At 39.9% G+C, this 14,099-nt stretch overlaps 1 protein-coding gene across 1 annotated transcript in view; it reads right to left on the bottom strand.

Moving 5' to 3' along the window:
* The window catches only part of UGT8 (UDP glycosyltransferase 8), a 51,353-nt gene extending 37,728 nt beyond the window's left edge, over window positions 1-13,625 (bottom strand). Inside the window, exon 1 of the mRNA XM_008689457.2 lies at window positions 12,793-13,625. Within this exon, the coding sequence (XP_008687679.1) occupies window positions 12,793-13,614 (822 nt within the window). The 5' untranslated portion in view covers window positions 13,615-13,625. The remainder of the gene's footprint in view (window positions 1-12,792) is intronic.
* Between the last annotated feature and the right edge of the window lie 474 nt (window positions 13,626-14,099).

Genomic DNA, 14,099 nt, shown 5'->3' with positions numbered 1-14,099 from the left:
TTTTTAAAAGAGAAAAACAAAAGTACTCAAATACTGGATACAAAACTTTTGAGGCCTTATTCAGCTGAAAGGAAAGCTATCAATATAAGCAGCAATTATACATAACATGTTAATAAAGCTAATAGCTGTGTAGTGCTCGTCAACTCTGTTCAAAAGCTCTTTGCACTAAAAGAAAATAAGCCTAGCCTAGGTCACTTACTGGTCGAGCTCACATTATTACTTATTACATATGGAGCGCCATTAAATCATCCCAATTTACAAAAAGACTTTAACTTTTTTACTAAGCAAGTGTAGAGAGACAAACTATCTCCATTCAAACATTATTATAGGAAACCCATATACTTTTTCAAAAATGAACTCTTCTGCATTCACCTGAAAAAAAGTTGTGCATCACCTAGTACATAAATAACTCCACTCTCTACCTCACTTCCTTCCTGAAAACACCTGACACTTCTAAATAGCTAAAAACGATGGAGATTTTTTTTTTCTATCTTGATAACAGAAAAGTGACCCAAATTACATGTGTCCGTATGAATTATTACCCTTTATTTTTTTTTTATTTCTACCCTTTAAATGGTAAAGATCCTGTAAATACATCTCATTTGAAGTTCTATTTATGAAGCAAGTTATCTAAGACTTAACTGAAATAACTAAGTTCAAAAAAAACCCCAAAACACAAATGCATTGTTTGGTAGGCCTAGTAATTAAAAACAGGTCAGTCTTAGGTGCCTCGGATGATAGGTAATTCTCAATCTTTCGTATTTCTAACTAAGGCGAGTTTTTATGCCTCTGAGCTTTGGCAGCACAGGGGGCGAGTTCCCTCCTTTTTTAACTACCCTATATAATAGTCAACTAAGTATGAACTTTACCAAAATGAAATCCAATTTGCAAAGGCTTTAAGCATTTTCCTATAATTTCAATTTTTGCCTTTCGGATGAAACACATTTTGAAAATCTATTCACAGATTATCTATCATAAAAAGCTGAATGAATTTTTCAAGTAAGAAGAAACCAAATTATGTATGTGGCTTGATGTGCCTTAAAATTCTCTTTAAGATTACAGTTCAAAAAAAAAATGTTCAAAAGAAGTGGTAATTCAAATATATTCTCTGAAAAAATTGCATTTTCTGTGTTGTATAAAATAAAACCAAACAGTGGTTTGAATTTTTAATCATAAATTTTTTATAAGTCAAAAACTACTTATCTTAATACTAATTCTAATTATTGCTTATGATTTACTAGAAAATCAAAGTTTCACTACATATAAGTTGTAAAAATCCTTATCTACTGCTATCCCTGCCCATTCTCTGTGAGCCTCCGCCCTCATTAACTATGACTTAGACCACGCCTACACAGAGAGGTCTGCTTGACTTTGGTTCTGTCAACATAACTGTACCAGAAATCAAAATGTTTGAAGAATATAAACTGTATTTTAATGTATGTATTTTAAAGCATGGTGCTCAAAATGTTCTATTTCACACCATCACTGAAGTGGACGAAACTTTTATTAAAAACTAATCCAATTCCCACCCACTGACCTGACCACAATTTAGTAATAAAGAAACTGGGGCCCAGAAAGATAAAGTGATGTTCCCAAGAATCTCACTGGGTCCTCGGATATATATATTCTCCCAGTTCCTAGTGAGGACTGAACCAGCAGATGTAAGAGGATGTTAAAGGAGAGCCTAAATTTAGTGTTTTGTTGCTATTTATCTACTCGGCAAATAACCAAAATTATCCAGTGACAAAGGACCACCTGTACATGTCCCCAACTAACTCATGGAAAACCTAATTCAGCAGTATAACTGGTGGACTGTCCCTTCTTGAAACACTCATTTCTTAGATTCTAAATCACCACTTTTTCCTGGATATTCTTCACTTCTTAGGTCATGACTTCCCAGAGCTCTTAAAGACTTGTCTTCCTTTACACAGCCTCTACATGGTTGAGTGTGGGTGGCTCGAACCAAAACCCTCCTTTCTATCCACACTTCTCTGTAAGTTCATTTATTCCCAGTGCTTTATTTCAGTCTCTTGGAAGATAACCCCCAATCTGAATACCCAGCCCTGACCTTTTCTATCAGGTCTATGATCATATCTGCAAAGGACAATTTGACATTTGTACTCATAGATCCCCAGTTTCTCAAATTCAATATGCCCAAACTGGACGGTGCCTTTTCTCTCAACAACCCACTCATCCCTCAGTCTTTCCCATTAAGGAATGTCTTCTGCTGGTTACTCAAGCAGGAAACCTGCTGTTTTCTTAGAATTCCCTCATCAAACTCCAATCCAGTTAATTCTACCTCCCAAACACACTTAGAATCACCCCTCCTTTCACCAGCCCACCTCTTTCCTGAGAGAAAGCAACTTTCACTCAGCTGGTCCTCCTTTCTTCTCTAGCCCCTTCTAACAATATTTCTCCATGAAGCAACCAGAGAAATTCTTTCCAAAAGCAAATCCAATCATATTTAAACTCACTGAATAAAACCCAAATCCCTTAGAGCGTATAAGACCTTCTGTGACATGATCTCTGCTCAGTGGTCAACATGTCCCTGAGCCACCCTGCCCTAGTCCCTTGCCTTCAGCTCTTCAGCCTCACTGAACTCTCTCAGGTCTTCAAAGTGTACCTTAGGATGCTGTGTTCATTGACAGGAATGTTCTCGTCCCACGGCTGGCTCCAACTTCTCATAAGGCCCTACTTTATCTCCCGAAAATACTCCATCTCTATCACGCACCCTGGTGGGTTTCCTTCATAACACGTAGGGCTGAAATTATGGATCTTACTTATTTATTTACATCTTTATTAATTACTTACAGTCTAACTGGCACAACAGAGAAACTAGGGCTTGCACTTAATATCACCAGCCCAGTGCCTGGTACATATTAGGCTTTCAATAAACATGCACTGAATGCATAACAAAATAGCTATCTATCCCTTTTATGAATGGCCATCCCTTTGTGGTATGCAAAAGCTTCTCACTGCCCCACCCATGAAAAAGTTCTACAAGGACTCTGCAGTGAAAAAGACAATGTCAAAGCTGGCTTCGCGCCTCATGATGGCCTGAAAATGGTAGTCATATACATGCAGAGTGCTGTGGCACTAGGTATGTTAGTGGGTGGGACATAAAAGATGAGCTTGTGTCGACTCAGTCAGTTAAGAATCCGACTCTTGATTTCTGCTCAGGTCATGATCTCAGGGTATGTTCAAGCCCCCTGATGAACCCTGTGCCAGGCTCTGTGCTCAGTGGAGCATCTGCTTGAGATTCTTTCTCTCCTTTTCCCTCCGCAACTCAGGCTCCCTTACACAAGTCCGCTCTCTCGGAAAAAAAGAAAATGAGCTGGGATCCCCTGCTCCCAAAGTTTTGCTTCCCCTCCATTACTCTTTCTGAAAGATTTTCAGTTTTTTAGAACCTAAAAAAGATTTAGATTTTCTTAAAGATCTATGCAAATTAAATATTTTCCGTTGCTATTAAAAGAACTCTTCTCTAAGTATAAAACAATTCAAATGACATTTATTAAATAGTTATTACAGTCAAAGAATCAAGTCAGCTTACCTTGGTAAGTTTATTTTTACTATATCATATATTTAGAAAAAAAAAAAAGCATAAGAAAATCACGGGGAAACAAATAATATCCTCCATAGGGCATAAAGTTTCCCCTCTTATCTGAAAACCATAATTGTCCTGAAAAGCTACCCTGTCAAAAAGCCACCAAATGAAATAATCTAATTATATGTAAATGCCCATTTTAATAGGCACTCTTCTCTGAAGTAAAGTTTTTAGGAAAAAGGAAGACATGCCTCTCTCTGTGCCCTCCTTTCTTTTTCTCTCTCTCCCTCTCTTCCCTCACAGCACCCTCATCTCTTACAGCACTTACGGTAACGCACACTCTGTTAACAGACTAATTATATTTATATTGATAGAATCATAATTCTTGCACCTTCTACTAAAAGCAGCAATAAATGCTGCTTTACAAAAATATATCTTGACAGAAAACCAAAAGTAAATGGTGGAGGTACGTGTATCCCATTCTGCGCTGCATTGGGTAGCACGATGGCGTCTGACTGCACAGAGGGCCTCTTGGGCTATCACTGCTTTGTGTCCAAGGTTTAAAAAACAGGTGTTCTTGGGGCGCTTGGGTGGCACAGCGGTTAGGCGTCTGCCTTCGGCTCAGGGCGTGATCCTGGCGTTGTGGGATCGAGCCCCACATCAGGCTCCTCTGCTGTGAGCCTGCTTCTTCCTCTCCCACTCCCCCTGCTTGTGTTCCCTCTCTCGCTGGCTGTCTCTATCTCTGTCAAATAAATAAATAAAATCTTTAAAAAAAAAAAAAAACAGGTGTTCTTGCACAGATACCCAGGGTTCTGGTCCGCACAGCGTTGTCATTTTTATTTTGGCGCCCAGTTCCCATTGCTGAGAACAAGCAATGGAGGGAGAGCAGGCATTGTGAGGACCCTGCAGCCCTCTCCCCTCTGCTCTGTGAAATGACCTTTCACTGGCACTACGCAAGGAGGAGTTTTCTGTGCCACTCTGATTTCAGATGGAATTAGAGCACGTTCTGGATTAAGAAGCCCCTGAAAAACTGTGCCATGACTTCAGTGCCTATTTCTCTTTGGCTGTTTATCCTGTTTTCTTGCTACAAAAATACACATTACAAAGCAACTCCCTGCCCCAGGTCGACTCTGGGCGTATCAGACAGGGACCAGTATCTTGCTTAAGTACATGTTTAGGATTTGCAAATTTATGAGAGATGCCTTCAAAGTAAAAAGGTAAAGTGGTTCTCACAGCATAAAAATTTTTCCTGAGTAAGCAAGCTGACACAAAGAATGGCCACTAAAAAATAAATCGTATCTCATATTTTGTATTTATAGTTTGTCAACAACGGGTAGTGAGCATCTATAGAATGCTATGTAGAGTATATGGCATTCTCCTCGCTACTAAATTTTGGATATAAGATCGTAGGTAAGAAAAAATATCATCTCAGCATATAACTTCTTAGAATTTTAGAAAACAGGCATTTACATAAAATGACTTTAAAATCATAGTCTGCTTGGGGCACCTGGGTGGCTCAGTCAGTTGAGCGTCTGACTCTTGATCTCAGCTCAGATCCTGATCTCAGGGTTTTGAGTTCAAGCCCCAGGCTGGGCTCCACACTGGGTGTGGAGCCTAATTAAAAACAAGCCCCAGGCTGGGCTCCACACTGGGTGTGGAGCCTAATTTAAAAATAAGATAAGATAAGATAAGATAAGATAAGATAAGATAAGGTAAAATAAAACAAAACAAAACAAAACCACAGCCTGCTTTGTTCAAATTCTGTATATTAACCTGAGACAGAATATTTTTAGAATGTTGTAAAAAAAATAATGGAGATGAATGAAAATAGGGAAAAGAGTTGAGGGTATTAGTTCTGAAAACCCTACCTATTATGAACATGGCTGCACAGGGACATTCTATTTAGGACTGTATCTTTTTTTTTTTTTTAAAGATTTTATTTATTTATTCGACAGAGATAGAGACAGCCAGCGAGAGAGGGAACACAAGCAGGGGGAGTGGGAGAGGAAGAAGCAGGCTCATAGCGGAAGAGCCTAACGTGGGGCTTGATCCCATAATGCTGGGATCACGCCCTGAGCCGAAGGCAGACGCTTAACCGCTGTGCCACCCAGGTGCCCCTATTTAGGACTGTATCTTAAAAGCAACAACATCATCTTAATTTCACAACACAGAAGTGTAAGATAATAAGCTCTCCAAATGCACAACAGAATCCAGGGCTTTTCTAGTTATTGAAATACACGAACACACACACACACACACACACAATTTATACTGAAAATAACTGTCTAGAAGAGAGAAAACCTATAATGATTAGGGGGAAAAAAAGATTCTCATGCAAAATATATTACATAATATAATTAAAATCTAGAGATCACACAGCTTGTCTGCAAAATACAGTTGGTCCTCAGACCGGCAGCATCGGCAACACCTGGGAACTTGTCACAAGTTAGTATGCCCATCCCAGACCACTAGCCGGCCCTACAACCCATGTTTTAACAAGAATAGTCGCAGCATACTGATCTAAACAATACTGAGGAGAGTAAATACAAGGGGGGCAAGATATAGAGACATAGAAGTCAGGATAAAGATTGGGGTTGGTTGCTGAGTCTGCATTCTAGATCTTAGAAGAAAACCTTAAATTTATTTTATCTTATTTTTTTAGGTTTCTAGGTTATCTAATCTAACAATGTAGTTTACAGAGTCTGAGTGTGGAGGAAAACGTGAGGAGAGTCTCTGTAGAAGGCAGGCAGTCATTTCTTTGCCCTAAGCTACTTTAGGAATGGAAAGCACCGGAAGTAGGAAAATGGACAGGGGCAGAGCCGGCAGAACAGGGGTTAGAGTCCCACCTCCTCCAAGTAAAGGACTGAAAAACCACAGACAGAATCACTGAGCCTAAAGAAGCCAGCATTCCCAAGTACCATGAAGCTACTCCCGTAATTCTCTCACCCTTGAGAAAGATACTTGTCTGCTTCTGCTACCTTCTTACAAGTCAGATGGGCTAATGCCCACACATCTCACTTGTCCTCTTCCATTTCTGTGGGAAAGAGGATGAGAGAGAGGATGAAGGAAAGAGAAATAAACATCCCCAAGACAGAAGTAGAAGGACCAAGTGCCAACCCTAAAATAAGTAGAGGGGAAGCATTAGAGACTTCCTCCACATCCCTCCTTCACCCCGAAACCATTCTATTTGCCCTGTGGAAAATAGCAAGGGATAGTGATTCAGTAATTAGAGCTCACCTTAAATGACAAGAGTTAACTAAAACAACAATAAAAGCAACAACTACCACCGCCAGCTACTGCCATGGCTCTCCTCTATCAAGCACTCTGAGGGAAGTCCCGCCATCTGCACTGTAATGAGGCTGATGCCCTTATCCAAGAGTCCTATTAAGGCCAAGATTAAAAGTCAAGACCATTTGGCTGAAAAAGCCGATGTTTTTCCACTTTGCTACTTCTGCCACAAGCTCCTGGAAAGTTGTTATTTAAAAATTCCATAAACAAAACTATGAATTAGGTAGTTTGTCTCCAGTGACACTGACTCTTCAGAAGCTCCAGTTCACTCCATCCTCTCCTTCAAAATCTACACTCAGGAGTTGGTCTGGCAAATTGAATTGACAGTAGAGATTTTAATTTCAAAAACAGAACTTGTTTGGTTTAGAATGAGAGCATTTGCGATGAATTATCATACCAAAAAACTAGTGCCAACAGGAATTTAATTATGAAAATTATAATTTGTAAAGATGATCAGTTAACAATATTTCCCTGGACACGGCCAGTGTTTGAATTAATACCTAAACGAACAATTCTGTAGGGCATCCTAAAGCTTAAATACGTAACAGCAGAGAGAGGAAGGTGTTTAAAAATCATACCAGACTCTGCAGCTCCAATTATATTTGGGTCTCCTATCGTATCATGGCATCTCTGTAAACCCATAATGCTTACAGAAGCAACTGATAAGCTATTTAAAACTCCAGGGCTGCTCAGAAAATTATCATATCAGTGAGGTGAACAGGAAGTTATTGATGGTTCAAACTGCCTGATTTACTTCCTGGACAGATTCATTTAGCAAGGTGGTTTCTCACCACAAAATAAAGACAAAATATATGATCAACCTGTAAAACTTTTGCAAGAAATATCTGCAACAACGTTTTACATTAATGACTTCCCATAGCAAATCTATCATTTCTGCCCAGCTTCCACGTTGTAGTGAATATTTAAGCTCAGAATTAGTAATTGGAATGAAATCATCTGTCTCTCCCAAACATGAGAGTTATCAATTTTCTGATCCCCACATAGCTACCAACAGCACAGTAATACTACACAGATGAAGACATTTTACAAAGTTCTTTGTGAGTGATGGCATTCAAAATAAGAAACCAGCTATGAAGGATATATATTTTGATTAAATGACACTTATTTAAAAGTGGACATTTTAATCAATATGGTACAATGATTATAATCCCATCTCTAGCTTTTTATTCATGATAATATAATTTATATGTTACACGGTATTAAAATGGCCTTAATTTTCCACATCTGCTATAATCCTGGATCAAGTCTGTTAGCCCCAGCGACTCTGGTCCCATTTCTCAGCCTAGACACTTCATTCATTGTTGGGGAAGTCCACTTTCCATTACCATATGTAATAGTAAGTAATGGCTTCCAGGCAAATCAATAAAAACTGAATATAAAAAGCCATTGTTTTGCTCCTCAGTGTTATTGTCCTCATAACCTGCTCAGCTCACAAGCAGTTAATCTAATGAATCTGTTGCCCAATGTCTCATTTTCCCTAAAACCTTTCTCTGTGAAGGAGTTCTGGCAATAACAAAAAGACAAACAGTGAGTGTTTCATGACCCTGTCCTTGGTCTCATGCTCTTTCTTATCTCTGTTTATCTCTTATCTGTATCTATCCCCAGGACTGTTTCCCTAAATTAAAAATGTCTCTACAACTGGTGAAATGAAGATGCCCTTTATACTCCTAGCCCAGCAATAAAGCACCTCTGAGGTACACCAAATGAGTACCTCATCAGCCCAAAACGTGTCTCAAGACAGCAACAGGTGGACTGATTTATACTCCTAACCCTGGTCATTTGCTATTTGGAAGACAGTAGAGACCATTTAGTTCACCGACTGAGTAATGTATGATGATCTTTTGTCAATATCAATAACATTATGTAGCAATTCCAAGTCATTAAAATAACTTAGCCTGGAATGTTTGGTCGCTTAGTGGCTGGGATGGTATGTGTACATAAATTTGAAAAAAGCAGATAATGGCCATAATATTAACATTGTTGTACTAGCTGAAACCTTTTTTTTTTTTTTTTTTTTTGGGGCAACTATTTCTATTCGATGCAGTTCATTTAATCTTAAACATTCATTGAATTCCTACCATTTTCCAGATACTCAGGGTACAAAGATGAAAAAGTAGAGGATCCACCCTTCGAGGCATCCACATGCTAGTTAGGGAGAGAGCCATGTGAAAAACCGGTAGTTAAAGTACAATCTATTAAGTGCAAAAATAATTCGGGGCTGGAGAAGCAGAAAAGTGGGAGAGATCAGCTTGGCTGGCAGAGTCAGGCCATTTCAGTCAATAAGAAATCATTTAAAAATGATCACCTGAACTATGTTAACTCTAAAAATTAATAGACTCCTAAGCAAATGTACTATTCTTTAGTTGTATTATTAGTCCCCCCCAATAAAACTGCTAAAAGCTACAACGGCTGTCTATTAGATATTATTTCATTCACATTTAATACTTAAAGGACCTAGTCAAATAGGGATCTGTTTATAGACCTCCTTCTCGGCCAAGACAAATGTTCTTTTTTAAAGAAATGTGTATTCGTGTTCTCTGCCACCCTTCAATGACAGAGTAGATGTGATCCAATCCAGACCTCTTCTCCTTCACTGACACACTTTAAGGACTCACTCTCTAGGCAGTCAGGTAGTAAATAGCATGATAAGGTAGGCACATTGCTAACATGCATTTTAAAATGATTGCATTATTAAGGCACACAGCTGCTTCACTTTATGCCAAGACAATACTTTGTAAGCAAAAGCATTTGGATTCTGGCTGATTGCTGTTACTAAATTTCTAAAGCATAGGTAAGGGTATGCATGATTTAAAATTTGACTTTCATGTTAAGTCCTCATAATCTTTGAGATATCAAAGAAAGAACTGAGAAATATTTGTCTTTGCAGTTTTTTATACACTATAAATGTGTAAACGAGTGATAGAGTAACAAGAGATGTAGGCATCTTGACAAAATATTCAATCACAGCAAAATAATCCACATTTTACTTGGCTATGCCACAAACTAGCTTAATGGACTTGGATGAGACATCCGAACTCTCTGACTCTCCTATGTGACAAATGAATGGACTATTCTCTGTATTTTGAAGGGGAAAAAAATAAACTAAATTAATGGGACTGAACTAGATGGCTCTCTAGTTTCTCTGGGCTCAAACATTATGAAGACTACTAAAAAGTGTCTTTTAGAAATTTTCTGTACCCTTCATCCCAAGTTTTGAAATGAAATCCCACTGTCAAATCATTTCCAGACATCTGGAAAACCGAATCCATTCCCGGTGTAAAATACCAAGGTAGTTAACAATTAAGCTGTTATTAGTGAATCATGTGTTCTAAACGGTCACTTGCTAGGCCCTATTATTTTAGTGTCACAACCATGACCTGTAAATAATATAGGCATTTGAGAAACTCATTAACTTGTAGAACCCTGAGGTACAGTTTATCATATCAGACAAATCCACCAGAGAAATCCCGGTAGGAACACATGTGTTCCTAAGCATATGAAGCCTCACCAGAGTAAAAAATATCTGAAAGGGGGGCGCCTGGGTAGCGCAGTCGTTAAAGCATCTGCCTTCGGCTCAGGGCGTGATCCCGGAGTACCGGGATCGAGTCCCACATCAGGCTCCTCCGCTGGGAGCCTGCTTCTTCCTCTCCCACTCCCCCTGCTTGTGTTCCCTCTCTCGCTGGCTGTCTCTCTGTCACAAAAATAAATAAAATCTTTAAAAAAAAAAAAGAAATATCTGAAAGGGTAAGTCACCTCATCCTTCAAAATACTCCCTAGTGAAAAACTCCATAAATGGCATACTGAAATGAAAATGGCCCTTCACACTTATGACCTAAGACTGATTACAGTAGACTTGATTACAGTAGACTTAGCTAGGTCTACATATAAAACGCACGCACGGCCATATTTGCATGTACCTGTGTGTGTGACCTCACTGGCACAGCCAAAGTGGTCACTGTAAGTAAACAGCACATTTTCAAAAGAATCATTACAAAAAGCCGAAAGAGGAAACAAAGAACAGGGAAGCCCATAAAGCAAGTCAAGCCAGTATCAAACTAGAAATTATGCAAATCGGAAAACATTTTGAGTAATAACCTTGCCTAAGGCTCCAAAATCACTCAAAAGATGCTTTAAAAGTAAAATAAAATAGTGAAACTAAGAGACAGAAGGATCCATGGGGGAAAAGATAAGCTTGGGTTATAGGAAAAAAAGAAGCATTCTCCCATGCTATGCATCTTAATGAAGGGTAGACGACAGAAACAAACAAAAAAACCGTAAAATATTATCCTGTACTTATGCTATGTAGTTCAAGTTGCTGCCCCTCAAGACAAACGTACAGAGACTGAAGATTCGTCAGAACATTCCTTTTCATCATCCATTCCTTCTTCAATCCGGTGACTGAAGAAGGGAGGCAGCCCCCAAACGGAAACAAAAGGAGCAAGGCAGAAGGGCAGGGCTCTGGCGGGGAAAAAATGAAGACCTGGAGGGAACAGAGCTGATCTGTGTCACATTCTGAATGACTCGGAGTAAAGACGGATTTGCTTATCAAGTCTTTTAGAAGCTACTTCTCAATCTGATTTTTGCTACCTTAGGAAGGGGAGTTAATATATCACACGGTGAGTCTGGCAGAGAATATTTAAGGATTTGAAGTGGGCTTGGATAACTTCATGAATGGCTGAGAAAAGCTGAGATTAGCTCCTATCCTTTACAGTTGATGGCAGAGAGAGCTGAGCCCTCACAGCCTCCGCTGGCCGCAGCGGTTTGAAATGCTAGGGTGGTGTGGGCCCCAAATCGGGTAAGCTCTATTTTTTCATGTTAGATGAAATATATCAAGGTATTATCTATTAAATGTACTTCCAAAGGATTCGAAAAGTCTACAGGTTGTATATTCCAGTCACATTATTTCTCCATGAGAAAATTCTGCCCAGCGATCGTCCTTATCCGATACCTACATGAAAACATCCGCATATGCTCTTCAACAAGGCCCTGACAAATTTTTTTGGTATGTGGTGACCAGAGATTTAGCAGAGTTGTTGTGAGTGTGTCTTTCAGATTTTCGAGAGTAGAAATAGTTTCAATAGAGAGCAAAATCATAGAACCACTTGCTGCTTCCAGGTAAATGCCATCAGATGTTGAGATTAAACCTAGAGAGCAAGCCTGAGGTAAGAGAACCCTACGACAACAGATACACAAGTTTGGCTCCTGTGAGTTTGAGTTACCTAATGCAAAACAAACTAGGATGGAGAAAAGAACACAAGGGATTCGCTGACAGCCCAACCAGAAAAAGAATTTAGGTTTGACTTAGGAGACAGGGTTTTGCTAAAGTGCAATCAATTCCATCTCTGAATGAAATCGCAACCGGCAGTATTTCTTTAATACAGTTGTAGTTGCTTATTAAAAATTAGTTGGCTCCCGAGTTTGATAGAAGTTACTACCTCATTTTCATTGTTGGACCTAAGCTTTCTAGTGGTTATGACTGCTGAAAGAAGACCCGCTCTTCACATGGCTTCTGTTTATTTGACTTCCGCGAACCTGATCTAGACGCGGAGACCGGCGATGGCGCTTTCTGGGAGACAACAGAGCGCGCTCCGGGGTTAAGGAAAAGCAAAACCATTCCGTTCATTAAAGCTAACTGACTACATTCTCCTCACACACTACAGTTATTACTTAACCAAAAGTCTATTTCCCAGCCCGTCTATTGACCGTATGGCGAACGGCCTCTCAGCATCGCAGAGACGCTCCGCGAAAGCAGGCACGTGCTCCAGGGGAATGGCGCATCCGCACGGCAGGGACCGCAGAGCAGCCTCCACGGCCTCAGCTACTTTTTAGAGCAGCACTCGTTAGCCAACAATAACCAATCCCATCTCTTCCACAAATCAAAGCTGACCGATTGACCTTTATATTTAGAAAAGGTCACCGAGGAGGTGGGCAAACCTTACTTCCGGTAGCGGGCCGGCCGGTTTGGTGAGGATTCCTCCCACATACACAACGTTAGGCAGGGTGGGTCTCGGGAACTCCAGAGCCACGTCTGTGCACAGCATCCACAGACTGGACCCATGGACCAAGTCGTACATGGACTTCTCCGGCAGCAGGTTGTACTTCTGCATTATCCTTTCGTACTTGGGAAGAACCAGAAAGCTGACCCCCAATCTGGAAATGAGGTAAACGCCGGTATTTTTCATTCTTTGCAGCAAGTTCATGCGGTCTGTGAGGAGTGAGTTAAACTCTGGGACGTAAGCTAACGGGGCGGGAGCACCCACTTCCGCGGGATACCAAAGGCCCGTTGAAAATACAGCATATTTAACCCCTAAAAGATGAGCTATCACAAATCCACACATGTCATTAGGGTCCACCAGCAGCAGGTCAAACTTCTCCTTCTTCAGACCCTGAATCAGGGCCCGGTTGCCAACCATCATGTCACAGTTCTTGGTATAGTGATCCAGTATGTCGAACAGTTCGATTGCTGTCAATCTCCCAGAGAAAATATTCCGCATTTTGGACTGCAGGAACGCATCCGAGGTGGTACTGTTAAAAATCCCTGGGTAGCGCTGGAGGCTGTAACGATTAGATGGCGCGATGTCTCTGCCTTCGGAGAGAAGAAACACCGTGCGGTGGCCTCTCTCGTGCAAGGCGGAGGCTAGCGTCTTGAAAATGTACATATGGCTTTCAAACATAATTGGCGGCACGATGATGATTTTGGCAGCCTTTGCTATCCCAACAGCACTCCACAGGAGCATGAAATACGGAGTGTAAGACTTCATAGCTGAAATGACAACCAGAAAACTACTTAAAACAAAGTACAATCCCTATTTTCAAAACAATCACAGAGACTTTTTCCCAAGTACCTCATGATCCAATACTTTGTCTAAGGATCACTGTGTAAAAGTATCTAATACTGGTTCTAATTATCTATTTTTGAAAGATAATTCTTTTAAAGTATAGACTGACAGCAAAGCTGACAGAAACTGAAATATATTTAAAACGTATCCATTTCAGAGCACACGACTGCATCAACAATAGAGAACTAGATTTTTTTTGAGAACTAGATTTTTGAAAATCTGAAACTTCTGTAAGATTGAATGTCCAAAGATCTCTCCTCTTTGAATAATTGCTGTGAGATATCTGTGAAACATCTGTTTATCTTTTAATTGAACATCAACGTTAATCCCAGGAAGAAGAGCCAAGATTTTGTATTTCTGGGTGCATTAGCATGTATATCTCTTTTTAAATCATTTTATCACAGCGG

The sequence above is a fragment of the Ursus maritimus genome, unplaced genomic scaffold, assembly GCF_017311325.1.
Source record: "Ursus maritimus isolate PB19 unplaced genomic scaffold, ASM1731132v1 scaffold_11, whole genome shotgun sequence".
In the NCBI taxonomy this organism is placed as follows: domain Eukaryota; kingdom Metazoa; phylum Chordata; class Mammalia; order Carnivora; family Ursidae; genus Ursus; species Ursus maritimus.
This window is presented reverse-complemented; position numbering and strand designations above follow the sequence as displayed.